The sequence below is a fragment of the Nilaparvata lugens genome, chromosome 8, assembly GCF_014356525.2.
Source record: "Nilaparvata lugens isolate BPH chromosome 8, ASM1435652v1, whole genome shotgun sequence".
NCBI classification, from domain to species: domain Eukaryota; kingdom Metazoa; phylum Arthropoda; class Insecta; order Hemiptera; family Delphacidae; genus Nilaparvata; species Nilaparvata lugens.
Genome location: NC_052511.1, coordinates 6,624,388 through 6,650,425, shown reverse-complemented (window position 1 = coordinate 6,650,425; position 26,038 = coordinate 6,624,388). Strand labels below are relative to the sequence as shown.

Below are 26,038 nucleotides of genomic sequence, written 5' to 3'. Positions count from 1 at the left end.
GTGAGTTTGTCAGTATTTTATTCATAAAACATCCATTTTCCTCAATCGACTTATACTCATCATCCATTGACCATAGTGATTCTGTCAGTATTCTTTGTGAAAAACATCAATTGCTCCTCATTTAACCAACACTGCTAATTCAAAGTGAAACCCATCACCTACAGATCATAGTGAGTCTGTCAGTATTCTTTGTGAAAAACATCAATTGCTCCTCATTTATCCAACACTGCTAATTCAAAGTGAAACCCATCACCTACCGACCATAGTGAGTCTGTCAGTATTATTTGCGAAAAACATCAATTGCTCCTCATTTATCCAATACTGCTAATTCAAAGTGAAACCCATCACCTACCGACCATAGTGAGTCTGTCAGTATTATTTGCGAAAAACATCAATTGCTCCTCAGTTATGCAACACTGCTAATTCATAGTGAAACCCATCACCTAAAGACCATAGTGAGTCTGTCAGTATTCTTTGTAAAAAACATCAATTGCTCCTCACTTAACCAACACTGCTAATTCAAAGTGAAACCCATCACCTACAGACCATAGTGAGTCTGTCAGTATTTCTTTCATAAAACATCTATGCCTGCCATTCAACCTATACTGTCAGGGTATAGTGAATCCCATCACCTACAGACCATAGTGAGACTATTTATTTATTCATTTTATTTATATTTCTTACAAAGAAACACTGATTGGGAGAGAAAAACTAAGGATACTCCTTGTACTATTTCTCTCCCAAATTTAAATAACATTTTCAAAGTACAAAATAGGGTTAATAGACTGTCAGTATTCCTTTCAGAAAACATCTATGCCTGCCATTGAACTTATACTGACAGATCTATGTGAAACCCATCAGCGACGGACTATAGTGAAATTGTCAGTATTTCTTTCATAAAACATCTATGCTTTTCATTAAACTAATTCTGACAGTTTGAGTCTGACTACATACCGTCCATTCCATATCACTCACTCACTCTTTTGAATCACTCATTTCAGACATCGTGTCTGCAAACTAGTACTCAAAACTCAACAGTTGGTGCTCAAAACTCAACCGTTATGAGTGCGTGTAGGCTACTACGTGAGTGAGAACTCATGGTGTTTGATGGATAGAACCAATTAATTCAGTCTCTTTTAGCACTTCTTGCTGTATCAGAATAATGTGTGATAATTCAATTCATTCAGCCCTTTCGAAGAGTTGGTGGTGTTGGTTGAAAATGTTGATGGTATCATAATGATCTTTGTGAATGTCTATTTCACTCTTGAGTTTTGATTCTGACTTGTTTATCGGAGATACTGATTCACCCTGTTGAACGGTAGGAAGAGGTTCCTCATGTGAAATCGATAAGTGTTGATAAGTGAAAATTTTATGAAGTACATCACATTACACTTACAAGCCAGTAAGTGGTGCAACCTACCGGCAGAATTGTGAACTACAAAAGTAGGCGTTCCAATCCACCAATCAGGAGAGAGTATGAAGAGCTTGAAGGCGTGGCTTGCTGCTATTGGTCTGTTGTTCTATCACTCCCGCTCCCTTCAACAACACACACTCTTCCTCTCTCTTCGAATTCAGTGTTAATGAGAGGAATATTCTTGAGTATCCTTCTCCAAAAATGGACCCATGATCAATATAGAGTAACCGATAAAGTCCTACATTGATTCGCATCTTGTAATATTATTACAAGATTTCTAAATCAATAGTTCACGAGCGAGTTATCCAGTTCACTAGATTACTTGAAGACTGATTTGATTAGTCAATTATTCTCATTAAATAAATTGATATGAACAGTCTTACAAGCCCAGTATTTTTTTCTTATATGACCAATAATAAGTATCGTTATCTTGTTTATTTGAATCGTATCATACTATAAACATTCTGTGAATGTAGAATGCACACAGTAATATAAATTATGGTATCACAGATTTTCATGAACTCCACTTTAAATAATTATAATATTCCTTGATCAATTTTTCTTCAACATAAATTGATTTGAAAATACTATTTAAAAGAAAGGGTACTTAGATTTTTTATTTTCTATATACTTATTTTGAATTTTAAATTGAGTGTGTAATTGAAGAATGTCAAGTGGCACATAACCTAACCACATTTTGACTGTTGTATAAATTAGAATTGGAACCGTTTCGGGCGTATAAGCCTGTGGAACTTTTCTGTAAGTTGTGTAATTCTCATTGATTGAATAAATAAATAAATAAATACTCTATATTATACTATTTTCTATATACTTGGGAAGCGATCAGTCGTATATGACGTATCATCCCACACATAATATAGATAATTATATAATAATGCTTTTACTCTACATATTTTTCTATATACATGGAGCGCTATCGGACGTATATGAGGTAGAAAACCTGAAGTTATGGCGAAAACGTCATCTTGAAGAGAAATAGTCGTACGTGACACAGAGGATAAGAAGAGTAGTGGGTGAGAGGAGAGGATGGAACCGCCATGACGCTTGGGGAAAATGACAAGTTGTCTCTCTTTCTCTCACTCATACGGGTAAGATGTCATGATCACCCTCTCTCACTCCCACTCTCTATCATTCACTCCCTCTCCCTGAAATGAGTAGCATGACAGGTTGTCTCTCTCACTCATTCGGGAAAGATGTCATGTTCTCTCACGCTCTCTCTCTTATTCCATACTCTCACTCCTCACTTGGGGAAGGTATCTAAATTGTCTCTCTCACTTACTCGGGTAAGATGACAAGTTGTCTTTCTCACTCACTCATGAAAGATGACAAGTTATCTCTCTTTCTCCCACTCATACGGGGAAGATGTCAAGTTCCCATTCACTCTCTCTCACTCCCTATCTTTCACTCCCTCTCCCTGAATTGAGTAGCATAACAAGTTGTCTCTCTTACTCATCCGGGAGAGATGTCATGTTCTCTCACTCTCTCTCTTATTCCATACTCTCACTCCTCACTTTGGAAGGTAGCTAAATTGTCTCTCTCACTTACTCGGGTAAGATGACAAGTTGTCTTCCTCACTCAGTTATGAAAGATGGCAAGTTATCTCTCTCACGCTCTCATTATCTATCTCTTACACACTCACTAACTCACACTCTCACTTCCTCTCTCTCGAGTTCTTCCTCTCTCACTCATGAAAGATGACAAGTTATCTCTCTCACGCTCTCACTCTCTATCTCTTACACACTCACTCACTCTCACTCACTCTACCTCTCTCTCGAGTTCACTGGTGAACCCTGGATCATGCATAGACTCTATCTTCCTCCACGTCAGAGCTCACTTCACTCGTCAGAGATGGATACTGTCATGTCACGTCACTCTGACACTCTCATGGTATTACCGGTGGTGGTTTCAACCAAACTAATTTTCTGGGTCAGCTTGGAGGGACTCAAGGTTCAAGACCCATCAGTTATGCTTGATGAGGAATTTGTTCTTGAGAATGGTATTAGAAGATGACATCTTTGCTTTTTCTAATTATAAGAGACAGCTTGAAATAAACTCAGGGTATTTTCATGGCAGAGTATTAACAAGTACGGACAGAATAAGTAAGTTAATTTATACATTGATAGATACAATATCATTCTCAATTATGAATGATTGGGGGAAAACAACAGGATTGAGGCCCAAAACTGTTCCTTTCCCAGATTTAGATAGAGATTATCCAAAAATAGGTTATGTTTACTACACAAATATAAGCATATCACACACCTCGGAAGGAAGACTGTTCCAACTCAGAAAAGTCGTTTATTCAAGAGAGCAGTGTCAAAGTTTTCATAGGTATTCAAACTTGATTTTCTACTCTAAAGCTGCGTACACATATACGCGCCTCCAACCCGAACCGAGCACGCTCCGCCCTCGTATCGCCCTCGTTCCTCCATCGCACCGCAGTCGCTCCGCCCCCGCTCTGCAGTCGCACCCATCATGAACGTTATGGAAGATGTTAGCTCTTCTCGCGTTCCACTCTTGCTCCCCGGTCGATCATCAATCGCTCTGCTGGAGTGACGTTCGGTTGCGGAGCAGAGCGAAAGTCTGTACGCACCTTTAGAATCACTTAACTTCTCTGATTCCAATTGTTCTAGTTTGCTTATTACTTCTCAAAGTGGCCTGTATTCATGATTTATTCATAATATATCTGAATTGTTCATAATTGTAACATATCTGATAATTGTTAACAATAAATTGTAACAATCTGAAATTGTTATATATCTGAATTGGAATGGAAGACTGTTCGAATCGAAATGGCACAGACTTAACTAAAATACACCCTTAGTTCAAAATGGTCAATTTTCGAGTTGGAACAGTCTTCCTCCCAAGGCACATTGTGCTACATATTATACATCAAGTTGCTGTGTAGATCAATAACTTGTAATGAAACATCTGAAGTGTTTGGAATAGATATACTAAATGTGGATATAGTTATGTTCGTACCCTGCTCAGTTGATAACTAATTCATGTTTTGATGAGTTCTACAATAATAATCAGTTGATTCACTTGATGACTGATTCGTTTCCAATACGGTTCTCATGACCATTTTTGGAATACTTGGGCGTGTCAAGTCTCGGTCAATGACAGAGCTCAATCTTCATTGGTCAACAGCTAATATCTAATCGTAGGGCTTCACTAATACTTAGAGATGTCAATCCTGGAATCCCGGGATCCCGGTTCATCTTTGATACCTAACAATCCCGGGATTTTTCAGCATCAATCCCGGGATTTTCGGGATTAGAAAACCTGAAATTGTGAATTGTATTTTTCAAAAACAATTCAATATAGAGTTTATTTACGGTGATGAATATGAGTTTTGCATAACTAATCTATTGTTCCAAGTGTTTGACTAATTTATTCTACTCGCACAGCCTACAGTAGCATATACAGTATATAATATATTGTACTCTCTACTGGATAAATAGATTTCGCATTATCGATACGCATTATTCTCAGAATGGTTGTTGATCGGCTGTTATGCCTCTACGTTTGCTTCTGTTTACACAGCACAACAATTTTACTAGTCTAGACGGCGCAATATTTGCAATAGTGCTGATATCATTTCCTTGAAATGCACTCAGAACTTTGAAAAGGCAGGAATCACTGACTACAGTCAGTGAGTAAATTTTTTTGATTATTCACTTAATAATTGACTGTATGTCGTGTGAAAAACATAGAAAAAAGGGTGATAACTCTCCTGTTTTTTGGATTGGGATTTTTTTTTATTCATTTATTGTATAAAACTCTATAATCATGATACAATTATGATATTGGAGGAATAACTAGGCAGAGCCTGTACTAATTCTCTCTAAAAATTTTGATAAAATGTTAATGTTGTCCAAAGTTAAGGTTAATTGTTCTGTTCAGTTTACTAGGGACTGATAATGGTGTGGAAACCGGAACAGAAATCTCAAATTGTTTTACTACATTATCATAAATTTAAGATGAAACAATGGTTTCAACATGAATATGTTTATTGAACCATGAAGATAATATCTTGAATCAAATCTTTGATATCCAAGGTCTATAAAAACCTTTTGGGTATTTGTAGACCTTGATGATATCTATATTATATCTTCAAAAAATCACCTTCACAACAACATTTACTAGTAGTTCTGTGAGCAGTAGACCTCACACAGTATTCTCATCCACAAGTACCTGATTGATACTATAGACCATATTATGGAAATACAGCAATAGACTGGCTTCTCCACAAATCTGTGTAATCACTTGTCAGCTGATTTATGACGAATGATTCTATAGTCTGATTTTAGCTCTTATATTGGCGTATGAAGAAGGCTCCTTTTACTTTCCTTGCCCTATTACCATAGGTAAGGAAAGTATTGCAATCCAAAAAAAATTAAGGTATCCCAATTTCTAAATTTCTATACGTTTCAAGGTCCCCTGAGTCCAAAAAAGTAGTTTTTGGGTATTGGTCTGTATGTGTGTGTGTGTGTGTGTGTGTGTGTGTGTGTGTGTGTGTGTGTGTGTGTGTGTGTGTGTGTATGAGTGTATGTGCGTCTGTGTACACGATATCTCATCTCCCGATTAACGGAATGACTTGAAATTTGGAACTTAAGGTCCTTACTATAATTATAAGGATCCGACACGAACAATTTCGATAAAATGTAATTTAAGATGGCGGCTAAAATGGAGAAAATGTTGTCAAAAACAGGGTTTTTGCGATTTTCTCGGAAACAGCTCCAACGATTTTGATTAAATTCATACATGGAATAGTTATTGATAAGCTCTATCAACTGCCACAAGTCTCATATCTGTAAAAATTTCAGGAGCTCCGCCCCATCAATGCAGATAGATTCCCAATTATCAGGCTTCAGATACAATTGGAACAAGAAAAATCAAGTGGAGTAGATTGAGCTTAAAAATCTCTACAATTAATGTTCAGTAATATTTCCACCTAAAATTGAAAATAAGCTTTAAATTCGAGAGAATGTGATTATTCAATTGCAAATTATTGTTGATTCTATTGAATCATTCACTATGAAGAGATAGCAGACCTCATGTGTGTCTCCAGCGTTATTGCCCTGTCACCAGCTGGCTCAAATCTTTGAATAGTAGACTTGAGATACGCGGGAACACTAGCGTCAGGTGATCAATTTCCAATTTTCATAACGGCAAGGAAAGATGTGTGAGTGCGCCACACCAGATTTTTACTCTTATATTGGCGTATGAAGGAGGCTCCTTTTTCCTTTTATATTACCCTTGGAATGCAAAATTTCCAAAAACCTTGTATATACATCGAAGCGCAATTAAAAAAGGAGCATACCTGTCAAATTTCATGAGAATCTATCACCGCGTTTCGCCGTAAATGCGCAACATAAAGACATTTAAACATTAAGAGAAATGCCAAACCGTGGACTTGAATCTTGGACCTCACTTCGTTCGGTCAACAAAAGAATTATCCAATATTTTCCAATTCTTGGAGAAATTTCAAGAAATTAATTTTTGAAAATTAAAAAAAATATTAAAAATTAAAATTTTATAAAATTTCAAAAATATTTTTGTGTTTAATCATGTTCCTCTTTTCTCTGATTGCAGACACCAAGACACAACGATGACCAGTCCTCTTCTGGATCTGACATCCTCAAGCTACATCCCTCCCTTGGCGCCAAGACGTTCCCTTCTATGGCTGATGATAACCAGCGACTCTTTCAACTCCTCATTGGACGAGAGAGGAGACGATCAACAGCCAATCAGAGGAGACGATCAACTGCCAATCAGAAGAGATGATGTGCAACCAATGAGAGGAGATTTTCGGCAGCTAATCAGAGGAGATGATCAGACAAGAAGAGGAGATGATCAACAGTTAATAAGAGGAGATGATCGGGAGTCAATCAGGGGAGATGATCAGACAAGAAGAGGAGATGATCGGGAGCCAATGAGAGGGGATGATCGGGAGTCAATCAGGGGAGATGGTCAACAGCAAAACAGAGGAGATGATCGGCAACCAATCAGAGAAGATGATCAGCAACCAATCAGACCGTTATCCGAACAAGCCACATCACCTCACGGCATAAGACATCACGGCAAACACCATAGAACAAACTCTAGCAATTTCTGGCATCGACATAAGCTCCCTGATCCCAGATCCACCACATCACCAAATCTGAATTTCTCTTCCACAACTATAAACACTGTTACTATAGTGGATACAGTTAGTGATAGTGGAACCATAGTTGATTCAGTTAGTGAAAGTTACAATAATAGTTTTAGTTATAGTGATAGTGAGGTGAAACAGACAACAATCTGTTACAACACAAACGAAGTGCTTATTATTATTGGACTGACCTGTTTTCTAAACTTTACGTTTATCACGTTGGTGATGACGTGTGTACATTTTTGCAGTGCGGCGGGAAATGGTAGCAAAGTCGCTGATTATCCAAGGTGAGTAGAGTCACTACCTCTTTGAACAAAGCCGTAGTGCATTCTGGTGACGTCAGCATAGGTAGGGCTCCTACACCAATAAAAATTCGTCGATTTCGGCTGATCTATATCAGCTAGAGTTTTCATTGGTGTAGGAGCCCTACCTAAGCTGACGTCACACGAATGCACTGAGGCTTTGTTTACGGAAGTAGTGGTAGAATACACTAGAAGCAGTATTTGAATAATTCTATTATTTCCGTGATTAATCATACTTTAGTCCAGCAAAGCTTTGATTTCAGCACTGGAAAACAATATACATTCATAAGTGCTTCATCGTTCTATAAGAGCGATGTGCAATCTATTAAGGTGCGTTCAGACTTATGCACCACGGACACGTGCATTTCACTTCTAATCAGCTGATGCTATACTTATCATATCTGCACCTTAATAACATACGAATTGAGCCTAACACACGAATTGAGATCTGGACGGACATTGAGTTTTTGCTATGTTTATGAATTCTACCAGATTGAATGGAACTTGGCAAAATAATACATGATAATGTTTCAGATACACATCACCTGTGTGTCAAGTTATAATCAATCTAATAGAGTTTATAATGACGGAAAAATTCGTCATTACTGAAATGAAAATCGATGTGTATGTAGCTTGACTTACTGTTTCTTTACAGATATTCTCTATTCATCTATACAATAAGTACATTATAGAAATGATAGGGAGAGGAAAAATAAGGTAACCTTGTGCTATTCCTCTCCCAAATTTAGATAACACATAGTCCGAAATAGGTTAAGTCTTGTAGTTCTTCAATTCACAAAATTCTCAGTCCTCAAGTATTTTCACAAAGTAGATTTTCAAATTTAGATGCTTCAAAACTAAACATGGAAGAAATATTTCACATTATTATAACTAAAATATAAAATATTCACAAATAAAAAATATAATTTTGTATATTAAAAATATACAAAGCAAAAACAATAATTCAATATTAATAGTATATAATTGAAATATAATATATTTCTTTACAAATATAATAAGCATAGAAACGTTGCTTATTATAAGCGTGTTAAGTGTGTCTTGTTATAGTGTGGCGCATAGTCTGTACGCATCTATAGGTTTGCACAGAGTATAGAAACTTCAACAATCATCTTTTCTAAAATAGAATTAATTTGAGTGAGACATGTTATAATTTGTGGAGGTTTAAAATGATAGCAGCTTTCAAATCAGCAAGTCATTATATTCTATAGAATATTTTATTGACTCCAATTATTTATGTCAGTTTATAATGCAGAGTTAGTCTACCAAAAGTTAGTTTACCTGTATTAGTCACCTACAAAGAACTCGTTTGCACCAGCTTCATGAAGTAGTATCGTGAGAAAAATATGGTAGAAAGTTTGAGTTATAAATTTCGAAAAAGGTAAATTCTTCAAAGTATTTTCTCAATACAAGACTACACACGTCATAGAAATTCTGATAAAATAAGAATGGAACGATCTCAAAATTGTAAGACACAAACTGCCAAAGTATGAATAGCATACCCATTCAAATGATTTTATCGAATATATCAACTCCTTGCATATGACATTAACATTAAAAGACTGGACCAATCTCAGGACACAAACTAATCTCAGGACACAAACTAATCTCAGGACACAAACTAATCTCAGGACACAAACTAATCTCAGGACACAAACTAATCTCAGGACACAAACTAATCTCAGGACACAAACTAATCTCAGGACACAAACTAATATCAGGTCACAAACTAATCTCAGGACACAAACTTATCTCAGGACACAAATTAATCTCAGGACACAAACTAATCTCAGGAAACAAACTTATCTCAGGACACAAACTAATCTCAAGACACAAACTAATCTCAGGACATAAACTAATGTAAGGACACAAACTAATCTAAGGACACAAACTAATCTCAGGACACAAACTAATCTCAGGACACAACTAATCTCAGGACACAAACTAATCTCAGGACACAAACTAATCTCAGGACACAAACTAATCTCAGGACACAAACTAATCTCAGGACACAAACTAATCTCAGGACACAAACTAATCTAAGGACACAAACTGTCAAAGTGTGAATAGCAAATCTATTCAAGTGATTTTCAAATGAAAACTCCTTGCATATGACATGAATTTATAGATAATCGTCACTTTTCGAAGTGTTATATTGAACACTTTCAAGAGTGAATTGAAATTCTGTTGCTGCATGGAGTAAGTATCAATCAAAAGGAGGAGTTTGGGAAGTTTCATGCTGAAGGAATGACAGCCTTCTACAATGGAAAAACGCCTTACCCAAGAAAGATCAACAACTTTGTTACAAGCCACATATATTGAAAAAGTTTCAACCATTAAGCCAGAAGAGCAGTCTTCTCTCTTTTATTCATCTGACGCTGTCTCGTCTGTACGGAATTCGAATTCACCGAAGTTGTTAAATGAGTTGTTCAACGAAAATCTACTACGACTTTCAGACATTATCGAATAGAACATTTTGATCGGTAATATTAGAATTTTCCTGAACCTAAATTATATTCAAGATGATCAGCCCCTCATTTTGAAATTCCTTCACAAACAATCATTTGTATTTGATTCATTTTTGTTTTTCTAGAGCTTGTAATAAATTATTCCTGAATATTTTTCAAGATTTCATTCCCTGTTCCGTAATGCACTCGGTAAATGCACTCCAACAAAATAGAGTCAGATAAATTCCTTCACAAACAATCATTTGTATTTGATTCATTTTTGTTTTTCTAGAGCTTGTAATAAATTATTCCTAAATATTTTTCAAGATTTCATTCCCTGTTCCGTAATGCACTCGGTATAAATTCACACAGGTTCAAGCTTCAAATTGTTGAACCCCCAAAACTATAACAAACATATTATTCATACGGAAAAGTAAATTCCTAGAAAAGTAAATTGATAATTAAAACATTATGCTTGGAATAAACCTAGCAAAATACAGTCAGAAACATTCATTTGCTTACCTTAGGATACAATCATTTTTTGTATTTGGTTTTTTTTTGTTTGTCTAGATCCCGTAATTAACTATTCGCGTATATTTTTCTAGATTTTATTCTCAGTTTCGTAATGCACTGGATACACGTTTACATAAAACAGAGAACTTAAATTTAAACAGCTTATTCAGGGAAAACTTCTATATTGTTTTATTATATGATTTTTTTATAATTTATAAGATTGTTTCTTTCTATGGTACAAGCTTTTTATTGTTGAGCTGCCGGAACTTTATCAAACAATTGAAAAAAGTAAATTCCTAGAGGAGTTTATCATTCATGACTCCGTCATTCGCATCGTATTTTCATCGACGACCATTCCGATTCGATTGGGTTCCTGATGAGAAACCGTTGATATTGTCTGCAGGCCCACATATGGACCAAATAATAATGCGTACGGTATCCAATTGAAATCTGGAAACGAGCTCCGAGACCTTAGCATCAGACAATCTCAGGTGGATTGGGCAATGGAAGAAGTTCACCTTGAAAGGTCACTGCAACCTCCAATAACAGTGTGCTCAGCCATAATTGTCTTAGATACTGCTGTTCTCTACTTTGATTCTATTCTACAAGAGCTTGATAATGGTGTAACAACCGGTATCTAGACTTTCAATTAATATTTTTCTACCATATCTCGGCTATTTAGTCAGTGGGAATGCATTTCAGATGTACAAGAATTGATCGTTAGAAGAAAATAATATAATCGATAGAAGAACATCATGCTTAGAATAAACCTAACAAAATAGAGTCAGATAAATTCCTTCACAAACAATCATTTGTATTTGATTCATTTTTGTTTTTCTAGAGCTTGTAATAAATTATTCCTGAATATTTTTCAAGATTTCATTCCCTGTTCCATAATGCACTCGGTATAAATTCACACAGGTACAAGCTTCAAATTGTTGAACCCCCAAAACTATAACAAACATATTATTCATACGGAAAAGTAAATTCCTAGAAAAGTAGCCTAAATTGATAATTAAAACATTATGCTTGGAATAAACCTAGCAAAATACAGTCAGAAACATTCATTCGCTTACCTTAGGATACAATCATTTCTTGTATTTGGTTTATTTTTGTTTGTCTAGATCCCGTAATTAACTATTCACGTATATTTTTCTAGATTTTATTCTCAGTTTCGTACTGCACTGGATACACGTTTACATAAAACAGAGAACTTAAATTCAAACAGCTTATTCAGGGAAAACTTCTATATTGTTTTATTATATGTTTTTTTTATAATTTATAAGATTTTTTCTTCCCATGGTACAAGCTCTCTATTGTTGAGCTCCCGGAACTTTATCAAACAATTGAAAAAAGTGAATTCCTAGAGGAGTTTACCATTCATGACTCCGTCATTCGCATCGTATTTTCATCGACGACCATTCCGATTCGATTGAGATTCTGATGAGAAACCGTTGATATTGTCTGCAGGCCCACATATGGACCAAACAATAATGCGTACGGAATCCAATTGAAATCTGGAAACGAGCTCCGAGACCTTAGCATCAGGCAATCTCAGGTGGACTGGACACTGCGTTGAAATCGGTTTGGCGCAGCACGACCAGCTAATCCAATTCAGTTTTTAATTTGTTCTCATCCTTTTCGGCCCGATTCAGCTCTCCGTAGTCACCATAGGCTTCATGTTCTTCATAGTTCCAATTCTTCCCATAGTGCCAATTGCATAAAAGCCGGTTGAATTTAACCCTACAGAGAAACACTTACTTTATGCTAACACAGTAGACACACTTGGGTGTTGAACACCCCAGTTTAATCTTGCCTTTTTCTTTGAAAAATATGGAAAAACAAGTACTCAGACCATACTTCATCATTTCTCAATCATTTTTGTTCCAAGTGCATACAGAAATCAAAAGTAAAGCACTGCTTATCAATATTTATACTAATTTTAGAAGTACGTAAGTGTTGGAGCTCCTAATCCGGTTTGAACGAATGGCTTGATCATTGTCAATGACAACTTCATCAAAAACTCACGTCTCTTCATTTTATTGTTTTGAATCTCAAGTTGTAGAGAATCATAGCATTCATTCCAATCTGATTCATCATCCCATACCACATTCGTAGTGACAATACAAGTAAGTCTTTGTAATAAAAGTGTTTGATAAAAGTCCCACGTTAAAGATACTCTGGGGTGTTAGACACCCCAAACAAAGAACAAGATGAGCAGGCGACATTGTAGAATGCTATTACTGACTGAAAGTGGTGAAGAGTAGTTGACAATACTACAAACCTAATTTAGACTGGGCATAAATTCCCATCTGTTTGATATTGTCAACTGCAGAACAGAAAAAAAATCCCTGGGGTGTGAAACACCTCAGTGTGTCTCTTGTGGGTTAATCGTTATTAATTCCACGAGAATCAATCAGAGAAGCCCTCTTTCCAAAAAATCCTTCTGTGATTGGTTCTCATGAAATTAATCACAGTTAAGATTTAACCGGCTTTTATGCAACCGGGCCATAGTCTCCATAGCCTTTGTTGGGCCAAACTTGACTAAATTTCCGGCCGGCTTTTCTTTGGCATGCGGAATTGAATACAGCTAAGCCTCCTTCATTAAGATTCAAGTCAGTTAAAGCAATCTGTAACAGATTCACGCTTGCATAAGTATACGGTGCGAGCGGCAGCCGTGCGAAACCTTTTTGTTCTGTCCCTTATGACGAGAAATTATACAGTCTTTTTGCAGCTTGTCTCATCTGTGATAACGCCCCTGGATCCCTTGTTATAACGTAAACATCTCTTCTTAGTGAGGTCCACTTTATGACAGTATTTTATTAACAGTGGTGTTGCTATCCTTGTCTTTCATTCGACAAAACAGATAGCGTTATCCTTCTGCAGCTCTGCAACATTGCTATAGTGAGGTCCACGTTATAATGGCAGTATTTGATTAACAAAGGTGTTGCTATCCTTCTCTATCATTTGTCAAAACATATAGCGTTATCCTTTTGCAGCGCTGCAACATTGCTATAGTATCGTTATAATGGCAGTGTTTGATTAGTAATGATATTGCTAACCTTGTGTATTATTCAACAAAGCTGATAACGCTATCTCCTTCTCGCTCTGCTCTGTTGCCAGATAGTCTTTTAACGAGGTAGAATTAATAATCAATTAACCAAATATTTCATCTTAATTGACAAAATTCATCATGAGGAATAAATTTTCTTGCTTCTTTAATTGTAATTGATTATTTTAAACGGGAATGAGCTGTTAATATTAGATCAAAAAATTGAATGAGAGAGACTAAGAAATTGTCAAAAACCACAGATTTATTGATACTTTTAAATACCGGTTTCGGTTATCACACCATTTTCAATCTCTGATAAACTCATATGACAAACTCTGATTAACTGAGTTAATCAGAGATTGACAATGGTGTAATAACCGAAACCGGTCTTTCTAAGTATCAATAAATCTGTGGTTTTCTGACAATTTCTTAGTATTTTTCATTCAATATGAATAATTACCACAATATAAGCTTCTCAACTACACAAAAAGTAGATCAAAAAACCTGTGTCAGCTACCATCTATGAAGGGCATTGACAAGACAGAGGATCGGCACCGTTTTTTACCTAGCTTTCTTCACTGTCATTATAACGTGAACCTCTCTATAGAGCGTTGTCTTTCAGCAATGTAGAAATATAACAAATCAACAACATATTCAATATCAATAATAAAAATGATCAATATCAATAATATTCAATCATTGGAGAATATATTTCCTTTATGAATATAATATAATTGATGAAACACTTATTGAAATGGGCTGCTTTTAAATTAATAAAACAAAATAAAACTTGTAGCACCCTTTATTTATTAAAAAACTTAAAATAGTTGAACTTAATAGATTACAACAGCTCTCCAGAACTGTAGACAATTGAAAATATTCAATTTGTCAGTCCAAAACTCTCATTTGTGTTCAGAATATTGGTTTGCAATTTTTTGACAAATATATTCTGTAATCAAGGATGTTTAGCGTTCGTGGCGGGAGAAATTCCAACCAAGTTGACATTTTTCATTTTGACCCTTTTGGAATTGTCCAATCACAACATGTTTCAGCTATATAATGCAGCTTTATTATTACTTGAAAATTTCGAAAGAATACTTAGATTCTAATTTGTATTCATATTTAAGAGTAGCTCTACAATAGTTCGATGGCGAATCAACCTAAGATAATTATCACTTGATAATGGAATTATATAGCCGAAACATGTCGTAATTGAACAATTTCAGAAGGGTACTTGGATTTCTAATTTTCATTCACAGAAAATATTATCTTTCTGAAGCTTTTTTTAGTTATTTCTTTTACCATTGATTTTAGTCAATTCCCAGATAAGGGAGACAATGAATATAGAATAAAATGTCAATAAAAATAATAATATAATATCGAGAGATCTAGCTGGTTCAGGTCTGGTGTCAGAGTTTTCAGGTCATTTTTAGAGCCATTTTCAGAGTGGTCAGGTCATTTTTAGAGCCATTTTCAGAGTGTTCAGGTCATTTTTAGAGCCATTTTCAGAGTGTTCAGGTCATTTTTAGAGCTATTTTCAGAGTTCTCAAAGATCAATTTAAGAGCCTCTGACATTGGTTATGACAGGGAGATGAATTATGATGAGATTGAGGATGGAAATGAGGATAAGGATGAAAATTGAAATAAGTATGAGGATAAAAAGAGGATCAGAATGAGAAAATGAAGATGAATATGAGGAAGAAAATGAATATAGAAAGAGGATCAGAATGAGAGAATGGGAATGAGGAGATAGGGAATTATATCATAATTGGATGATGAAAAGAATAATCATGAACTACTTTATCAACAGATATAATAAACAATGAAATTTCCTGAAGCAGTCCCGAAAAGTGAATACCAAACAAAATTTCACAGTACTCTATTTAACTACGTTACCCCTACAGTGAATTGAACGCAACCCGCTTAACAGTGTCGATCTACTGAAGGCGAAATAAAGGTTTCTACTCCTTCAATATCTTATTATAGAAGAGGGAATGAATTTATTCATCATTTACAATTATTGAAACAGATTCCTCGGTGTTTTTATCGAAGAATACATATGTTAAACTACTGATGATTTTAAATTAATATAATATTTATGAACTATTCTATTCTTCCTTGACTATTCTGGATAGAAATTAATTCAATCTTTCTTCAATTGAGGAGTTTGATGGCAAAAGGGCACTAAGAACTTCAGGCCCTATTCCCGTCAAAGTGCTTTTTGAATTCGCCGCAATTTTTTCTATATGTCTACAAAATTTCATACCTCTATGTTTTTTTTTTTTGAACGATGCGACAACGATTTTAAGAAGGCAGTGTCAAGCGTTTGAGCGTGGTTTCTAGGTTACATAGGCTCTCTACTCCTACACGTGGTATTTAGGCATGCACGTTTGCAATAAATAACAATAATTGTTGTAAATTGGAGTGTTGGCGAAAAATACATGATGAAATTGAGTCAAAAATACGTGAAAATTGATTACGCAACTTTTGGGACTGTTCTTGGTTACAAAAGTTATTCTGACATTATTGGACCCACTCCTGACTCCATTTCAGTTCCTGAGACCCCATTTTGATAGTGCTATTTTGTTTGAAAAAGTAGGTTAATTAGGTTAAAATGTTTGATTTTTCCTTTAAAAATATTTTTTTCTATTAAAAGTTTATTCCATATCAATAAATAAGAATGAAAAATCTTAGTTGTGATCTACTTCATTTGGAACATTTCCTAGAAAAATCACTTTAATGAAAGAAGGGCCTCTGTTTGTAATGCTTTTTATCCAATATTAAACAATGTAGGAAGTGATTCTCAGTTATTGTAGCACAATTACTAGACAAGTTTAACTTTGAAGTTCCATTTAACTAGAATACTAACTGATACTCAAGATAAGAGTTTCTTATAAATCACTTTGAAATCTTTGACAGCTTTTTTCTCAAAACATGGTTTTACCACCCCTTCTTCCATCAAACTCCTCAATTATGCTCATAGAAAACACTCAAGTAAGTCCACCTTGCACTGAAATTAAATGCAAGTGAGACACAGTGATTCTGCAATGCTTACTCGAGAGAGAAATAGGGGTGAGAGAGACTGAGCGAGAGTGAGAGATAGAAGTGTCCACTAGGCTAATAGCCTGACATTTCAGGCCCACCGGGGAGCAATTCAAACACTATACAAAACTCCCTCCCAGTGCACAAGACGAATCTTCTTGAGAATTACTTCCCCTGGAAATGGAAAACATCTCCATTGTTTCAGGGAGAAATATCGTTACACAATAATTTCTGGCGCTCAATGAGTTTCTCGTTCGAGACTATTCGAGAATATTTTAGAGTATACTATGGGAACAGAGATGGTGTGTATAGGACCTCCTTTACTTCTTCGTCTTCTTTTCTTCTCCCACTTTTTTCCTTCTTATTCTTCTTCTATTTCCTCATCTTCATATTCTCTTCTCATTCTCTCTTCTTCTTCTTTTTCTACATCTTCTTATTCTTCGTCTACTCAAACTTTTATGTCTTCCTTCACCTCTTCATTCTCTTTCCTGTCCTCCTTCTCCTCCTCCTTCTCCTCCTCATCAACCTCCTCATCCTCCTCCTCTACAAAGAATGAAAAGAATATGTAGAGGAAGGTAGGAGATTACACCGAAAAAGAAAAAAAGGATAGAAGAGAACCTCCTCCTCCTCCTTTTCCTCATTTTTAGTCGTAATCTCCTGCCTTCCTCTATATACTCTTTTTCTTCTTCGTCTTCTTCTTTTTCCTCTTCTTCTTTTTCTGCTTATTCTTTTTCCTTTCCTTCTTCCTCTTCCTCTTCTTCTTCTTCTTCTTCCTCCTCTCCTTCTTTTTTTTCTCTCCGTCTTCTTTTCCACTCTCCTTTCCCTCTTCTCCATCACTTCTTCGTCGTCGTCTTCTTATTTTCCTTCTTCTTCTTCTTCTCTTTCTTCTTTTTCTTCTTCTTCTTCTTCTTCTTCTCCTTCTCCTTCTTCTTCCTCTTCTTATTCTTCTTCTTGATCTACTTCTTCTCCCTCCTCTTCCTCTTCACCTTTCTCCTCTTCTTCCTCTTTTTCTAACTACTCTCTCATTGTTATCTTTCCTCTTCTCAATCTTTTTTTCATCTACTATTTTGTTCTCTCCGTCTCCTTTTTTTTCTCTCCTTTTCTTTTTCTTCACCACTTCTTCGTCGTCTTCTTTTTATCTTCTCCTTCTTTGCTCTCCATTTTCTTCACTCTTCCTCCTTCTTCTTCACTCTTCCTCCTTCTTCTTCTTCATCCTCTTCTCCTTCTTCTTCTTCTCTCTTCTTCTCCTCACCCATCATCTTCTCCTCTTGTCTCCTTCTTCTGCTTCTCCTCTATCGGATGGTCTCGGTAGGAACCTATGTGAAAGAGACGGTGAGGTTGAAACGAGCATTTTCGCAAAGAATACGAAAAGGTCTGCGACAAGATGTGTTCTTGTTGATATATACGTAATGTTGGCTGCACTTGAGAAAGACCATTTTGGCGCGCTAAAAGACGCTTTGAATCGTCGCGACAATTTCCTCGGAGACGTTTCACTATCTGTCACGCCGCGCGATCTTATACTTGGCCACTCTATTCCCCACTTCTCGGACTATTAAGTGATCACTTAATTAAGTGGAGGACTATCAATTAATCACATCAAAGTGATCTGTTTCCAGATTTTATCGATGACTGTTTCTGTATAAGTATGAGCTGTAACTGAGATATTATTTATTAGTTTCTGAATATTATATTCTCACCATTTTTTGGATATTTTTCTCGGGCCACTCCCGTGTTTCGGAAGGACACGTTAAGCCATCGGTCCCGGCTGCCTAAAAAGCAGTCGTTAGGTCACGTCAGAGGCCCTGGAATTGATCAGTTGCGACCTGAAAACTCTGACACCAGACCTGAGCCAGCCAGGTCACTTGATATTATTATTATTTTTTATACTTATCATTTTGATGAGAACTATAGAGACGAATATAATGATGCGAACGAGAGTCTATGAAATAGATTGATGAAATGACAGTTTAATTGTCTAAAGAAATGTATTTATAAATTCTATAGCAATATATTAATTATCTCTTGGATAAGAATGGAGTGTTTTTGAGAATAACGTATAAATGCTACTCGAAACCTATTATAGAAATGAATCGTCGGAGAAACAAAACGAAAATTCTCTGATTATATTTTCGGATGTTCAAAAATTGAAATAATGGAAATCTGCTATAGTGATATAATGACAATATTGATCAATGATTGACATTGGAGTTGCTATCCTTGTTTTAACTTCCCTTGCCCTATTACCATAGGTAAGGAAAGTATTACTTTCCAAAAAAATTTAAGGTTCCCTAATTTCATGTTTTCTATACGTTTCAAGGTCCCCTGAGTCCAAAAACATGATTTTTGGGTGTTGGTGTGTGTGTGTGTGGTGTGTGTGTGTGTGTGTGTGTGTGTGTGTGTGGTGTGTGTGTGTGTGTGTGTGTGTGTGTGTGTGTGTGTGTGTGTGGTGTGTGTGTGTGTGTGTGTGTGTGTGTGTGTGTGTGTGTGTTTGTCTGTGAACACGATAACTCATCCCTAATTAACCGATTAACTTGAAATTTTAAACTTAAGGTCCTTGTACCATGAGGATCCGACAATAAGAAATTCAATAAAATTAAATTCAAAATGGCGGATAATGGCCAAAAAACCATGTTTTTCACGGTTTTCTCAAAAACGGCTCTAACGATTTCATTTAAATTCATACCCTAGGTAGCTATTTATAAGCCCTATCAACTGACATTTGTCTCATTTCTGGGAAAATGGCTGGAGCTCCGTAATATTCTTAAGAAGAATGAATTTTGTTCAATTTCTATCACGATATTCTCAAAAATGACTTGACCCATTTTTTCAAATTCATACCCTGTAGAGTTATTTATCAGCTCTATTAACTGGCATGAGTCTCCCCCTGGAAAACTAACAGGGGGTCCACCCCATCCTTGAAAAAATTAACTTTGTAACCTCCTTCTCGTGCTTGAGGTTGGTAGGTAGAGCAGTTTATTCAAAATAACACATACAGTAGTCGATATTTTATTTATAGAACAGCTGTTTTCACAACTTCCAAAAAATCATCAAATTCCACAATATTCTAACGAAGGAAAATGGTAAACAATAAAAATAGTATAATTGTAGCTTTGAATATTCAGCCGCCAATCGGCATTATGTTATTCCCCTAAATTATTCTCGTTTAAGAATGAGGCTTATAGATCAATGAGCAAGGAAAGTTGTGTGAGTGTACCACACCAGATTTTTATATATTGATCCTATTATTAAACTCCTATTCACGGACAAGGACTTTGCGGAAGCTCTTTTGAGAATAGTATTTTTGTTCGCATCGGTTCCCACAAAACATGTTAAGGTTGATTTCCATCATCAGTTAGCCTACATCATTCCAAAATTTTTATATGAGTTGTGTACTTTCAAGTTTGAGGTTAATTTCTACAATATTAACGATACATTATAATACAGTGTCAAATTAACCTCTCAGAAGAATTTAGCATCTTCAAATTGTTGGTTATAGGTGTCTGACAGGATGTTTTGTATTTTTTTTATTGGTAATGTAAACAATAAAGCTTGAAAACTTGAAACTCGTCCATCATTTAACGAAACAGCGCTATTATCATTTTACTGTATAATTATTATTTAACGAGAATCCTAAATAAATGCTACAAATCACCCCGAAGACTTCTGCCACTGCAGACATTGACAACAGGGTTAACAGCTAGATGGAAATTCGATGAGAGAACTACTATCCAAAAATTAGTTGCCTGCCCGGGAATCGAACCCGGGTACCTCCAAATTGCTAGTCAGGAATGCTTACCCTTGCACCAAACTGCCAATCTCTGGATAGCAGCGCTTATTTTATACGAAGCCATAGCGGCCAACCAGGTTACAGATGGAATTAAATAGAGAATGCATTTATTCAAATGCTAATTAATCGCTATATAATTATTATTTAACGAAAATTTTGCTGTACTTCGTATTGAGGATTATTGTTCATATTTAATAATTCCTATTATCATTACAAAATTTTTGATGAAATTACCTTGAAACTCATTATTTCACAAAACCTTCCCCTGTTACAGACTGGAATCTCTGGTGCTCGGCGACTCCGAACTGAGCAGTAAGCGAACCTCGTCCTCTGGAGGGAACAAGTCTGCACGACCACACAGACAGTACGCCGATACTCTTCAGACCCAGTCTGCACGAGCACACAGACAGTACGCCGTTGCTCTTCCGACCGTCGTCAGACTCTCTGGTGTCGTTGCAGTCTCTGAGCACCCCGTTCTGTCCACTGCTCAGAGCTAGACCATCGTTCTACCCTCTAGTTCAGGAGTCAACTTGTTATTTGGACTGCAAGATACCTCCCTCACTATCTATGGAGAACCTTTTGTTCACTAATTAGAAGGAGACAAACTATTTCGGACTGTGTGTAATCCTATCCAAATTTGGGAGAGAAATAAGAGCACAAGGTTATCTTATTTTTTACTCTCCCTATCATTTCGATGGTGTAATTATTGTATGAATGAATAAAGAATGTAGATGAAACTTATTTAAATGAATAGTGAAGTCGGATCCCCAAATACTCTATCAGTATCAGCATTGAGAAAATATAGGACAAGAAGATATCCCATGGTATAGGGCTTTTTGTTCTGATTTTCAATGTTAACTCTAGCTGATAGCCTTAAGTCCTGCACACACACATCGATTTTTGTTCGTATGATATTTTTCGGTCCTTAGAAATTCTATTAGATTTAACGGAACTTAACAAACATCAACTGTTTTGAAATCATGTATTTAATCTCATAGAATTCATAGGCAAAATATCGTAAAAACAAAAATCAAAATGTGTGTGTGCAGCTACTTAGTAGATCTTTTTGGTGAAGCTATGTGACACTTATTGTTTCTCATACTGTGCCGTTCTAACACTCTCATCCGGCCAAAACAGTAACCCTACAGAGACACACTTACTTTATGCTAACACAGTAGACACACTAGGGTGTTGAACACCCCAATTTAATTTTGCATTTTTCTTTGAAAAATGTGAAAAAAAAACAAATACTTAGACCATACTCCATCATTTCTTAAACATTTTTGTTCCAAGTACATACAGAAATCAAAAGTTAAGCACTGCTTATCAATATTTATACTAATTTTAGAAGTACGTATGTTCCGCCTGAGTGTTGGAGCTCCTAATCCGGTTTGAACGAATGGCTTGATCATTGCCAATGACAACTTCATCAAGAACTCACGTCTCTTCATTTTATTGCTTTGAATCTCAAGTTGTAGAGAATCATAGAATTTATACCAATCTGATTCGTAGTGACAATACAAGTAAATCTTTGTAATAAAAGTGTTTGATAAAAGTCCTACGTAAAAGACACTCTGGGGTGTTAGACACCCCAAACGAAGAACAAGGTGAGCTGGTGACCTTGTAGAATGCTTTTACCATAGAGAAACATAGCGTAAGTAGATATCCCATGGTAAAGGGCATTTATGTCGCAACTTTTACTGTTATCTCAAGCCGATTATTGTAGATTTTTACTGTTTTGACCGGGTAAGAGTGTATGAACGGCACAATATGAGAGACTACCAGCCTCATAAAGCTTCACGGGAAAGAACTACGTGGACTATCGGCTTGAGATAACAGTAAAAGTTGCGACATAAACGCCCTATACCATGGGATATCTACTCATGCTATTGTTTCTCTATGCTATTACTGACTGGAAGTGGTGGAGAGTAGTTGACAATACTACAAACTTAATTTAGACTGCGCATGAATTCCCAACTGTTTAATATTATCAACTGCAGAACAGAAAAAAAATCCCTGGGGTGTGAAACACCCCAGTGTGTCTCTCTAGGGTTAACTCAAGCTAGTTTTTTTTAGGCTATGTGAGACTGTTTGTCTCTTATGCTGCGCCGTTCTTACGTTCTTGAGTTGGAAGAAACGAGGTAATATCCACACTGGAAGTAGAAACATCTGGATATCCCCTATGTCAATGAATGTATATCTCACTTTAGGGCTTTATAATCACCTGCCAGCGGGACTGAAGAATAATGTTAATGCAAATAAGTTTAAGAAAGAATTATATGACTGGCTAGTTCTAAGGCCATATTATTGCTTAAGAGAATTTACCAACAATATTGAACTCCCAAACATATTGGATCCTATTCATGTATTAATTTACTGCATGGTTTTTGTTTATTGTATGTTTTATGCCTACTCTGTGATATGTATTGACTATTGACGTTGCTCTTAACTTGATTGTTGCATGGCAATAACATTTTATTTACTCTCATCCGGCCAAAACAGTACTAATAGATACTTGTCGACAGTAATCGGCTTGAGTTAACAAAAAATTGGCTTGACATTGGGAACATAAACTACCTATATACCATGATGATATCTTCTTATTCTATCTTTAATCTGTAGTATCATTGAACGTACTGTAATGAGTGAGTGAGAATATTTCCATAATAATATAAATAAAATTATAAATCCCAGTATCAATAACGACATGTTTCGGCTATATAATGCCACCAGCCGTCAGGCTCGCTTCGCTCGCCATATCCGTCTAGCAAGGGGGCTCCGCCCCCTGGACCCCCAACTGGATCGTCCAAGAATGAGGTCAGCAGGCTCGCTTCGCTCGCCTGCATTTTTCATTTGGGCATTTTTATCATATGTTAGGACAATCCAGTCGGGGGTCCAGACTAAACGTCTGGCTAAACGGATATGGCAAGCGAAGCGAGCCTGACGGCTAGTAATATAATATTCCCAGGAATAGCTCTGATTGGAGTAGCAGTGCCCAATCAATTTTTCCGCGATAAATGCATTTCAATCTTCAACTTGGTGCCAACCTAACAAAGTCAACTCAACTTAATGTCAACCTGACAAAATTATTAATTTAGTTACCAGTTAACAACTGTTTCGAAGAGGTACTCTCTCTAGATTAAAGTTCTATATTAACATATGGTATGGACATTTTTCAATTATAATTGAGAGAATAAGAAGAATATACATGCTAAAAGACGAACTTTAAACCCTTAAAAATCACCCTTAGAGTTAAAATATTGCCAAAAGATTTCTTAGTGCACCTCTAAAGGGCCAACTGAACATACCTACCAAATTTGAACGTTTTTGGTCCGGTAGATTTTTAGTTCTGCGAGTGAGTGAGTGAGTGAGTCAGTCAGTCAGTGAGCGAGTGCTACTTCGCTTTTATAGTTTATCAATATAGCCGAAACATTTCGTGATTGAAAAATTTTAAAAAAGTACTTAGATTTCTTATTTTTATTTATATTTAAGAGTAGCCCTGAAGAAAAAAATACGATTCCATAATAATTTATGGCAATTATATTTTAACTGCACCGGAGACCTACCAGTGTTACACACATTGTTACACAATGTGGGAATCAAAATTGAAATTTTGACTGATTCGATTTTCATGAAAGCTGGTTAATTTTTTTCTGTAGAAGGGTGATTTTAATACTGTTATTAGAACGCAGGAATTGATAATAACTGATTCAATTTTCATGAAAGTTGGTTAATTTTTTTTTGTAGAAATCCAATTACAATACTGTTATTAGAACGCAGGAATTGATGATAACTGATTCGATTTTCATCAAAGTTTATTTATTTTTTTGTAGAAAGGCAATAATTACAATACCGTTATTAGAACGCAGGAATTGAGAATAGGTTCGTGAGAGCTTATTCCAAAGCGTTATCACTATAAGATAATACACCAGAAAAATAATGAGATGTTGAGACGTTCAGTCAATGTTAGACTGACAACGTTCTTACAATATTTCACTTTAAGATCATCCAAGATTCAATTAAAATTAATAAGATCTGATCATCCCGAAACCGCTTTATTCAAATTATAGAATTGAGCTAGAAACGTCTCTTGTTTGGTTTGTAAATATGATCCTTTTTATCAATCTCAAGTGACTTTTTGTGTAGTTGAGAAGTTTATATTGTGGTAATTATTCATATTGAATGAAAAAGACTAAGAAATTGTCGAAAAACCACAGATTTATTGATACTTAGAAAGACCGGTTTCGGTTATTACACCATTGTCAATCTCTGATAAACTCAATTTGAGATTTTTGACAATTTTTTAGTCTTTTTCATTGAATCTCAAGTGAATTGAATATGTATGGATTTTACTTGTAGCTTCAGAGTAGCTTTGAATAAAACATGTTTCTACAATTTTTATACTACATCAGAAAGATTGAATTGGAATTTATTATTTATTTGAAATTCTATGGTACCATATCTTCCTGAATATCATTCATAGAATAATATTCGAAATCTATATTCACGCCGCTAATACAACGATAATTATAAATTCCTTGAAGTTCTTGCCGAATAAAAGTTTCGTAGTAATTAAAAATTTCACGTAACTTCAATTTGCTTTGATCTCGATTAGAAAATTCTATATTCATTCAGAAAACATTAGTTGGTATTTTCTATGACATGATATTGAAATGACATTGTTACTGGTATTAATACAGGCCTATTGTAACAACTAGGATATGATTTAATTTGTATCATCATTGCTATTCATTGAGAAACAATTAGGAATTGGAAGCAGAATAATTAAATTTTATAATATCTGGAACTTGGAAATAATTTGTGATTTTCTCAATATTATACAAACCACTTTTGAGTATTTTCTATAGGATTATGGTGAAGAACTAGATGATATAATAAGTTATGATTTTACTTTGAGTAAAATGATATTGAAATTAATAATTGATTCGAGTTCAATCTTGTTCCTATATGGTGGGATAAGAAGTGAAAGGATAACATAGATACAGGAATTAAAACTTTAGACAGGGAGGAAAATGTTGATGAAAAGTTTGATTTCTATACTAGTCTCCAAAAAATTAACACAACAAAGAGCAAGCTTAAACTTGTATAATTATGTTAAAATCTAACATCAATTTTATTATGAAGATTCATTATTTAATGATGAAGATTCGACAACACATTCAGTTTTTTTGTGTAGTTGAGAAGTTGATATTGTGGTAATTATTCATATTGAATGAAAAAGACTAAGAAATTGTCAAAATCCACAGATTTATTGATACTTAGAA

At 35.5% G+C, this 26,038-nt stretch overlaps 1 protein-coding gene across 2 annotated transcripts in view; it reads left to right on the top strand.

Annotated features, from left to right (window-relative positions):
* The window catches only part of LOC111055937, a 248,410-nt gene extending 226,272 nt beyond the window's left edge, over positions 1-22,138 (top strand). For both annotated transcript variants that reach the window (XM_039433824.1, XM_039433825.1), the window contains exons 5-6: positions 7,034-7,879; positions 21,028-22,138. In XM_039433824.1, the coding sequence (XP_039289758.1) occupies positions 7,034-7,879; positions 21,028-21,250 (1,069 nt within the window). In that variant the 3' untranslated portion in view covers positions 21,251-22,138. The remainder of the gene's footprint in view (positions 1-7,033; positions 7,880-21,027) is intronic.
* Positions 22,139-26,038: the final 3,900 nt, after the last annotated feature.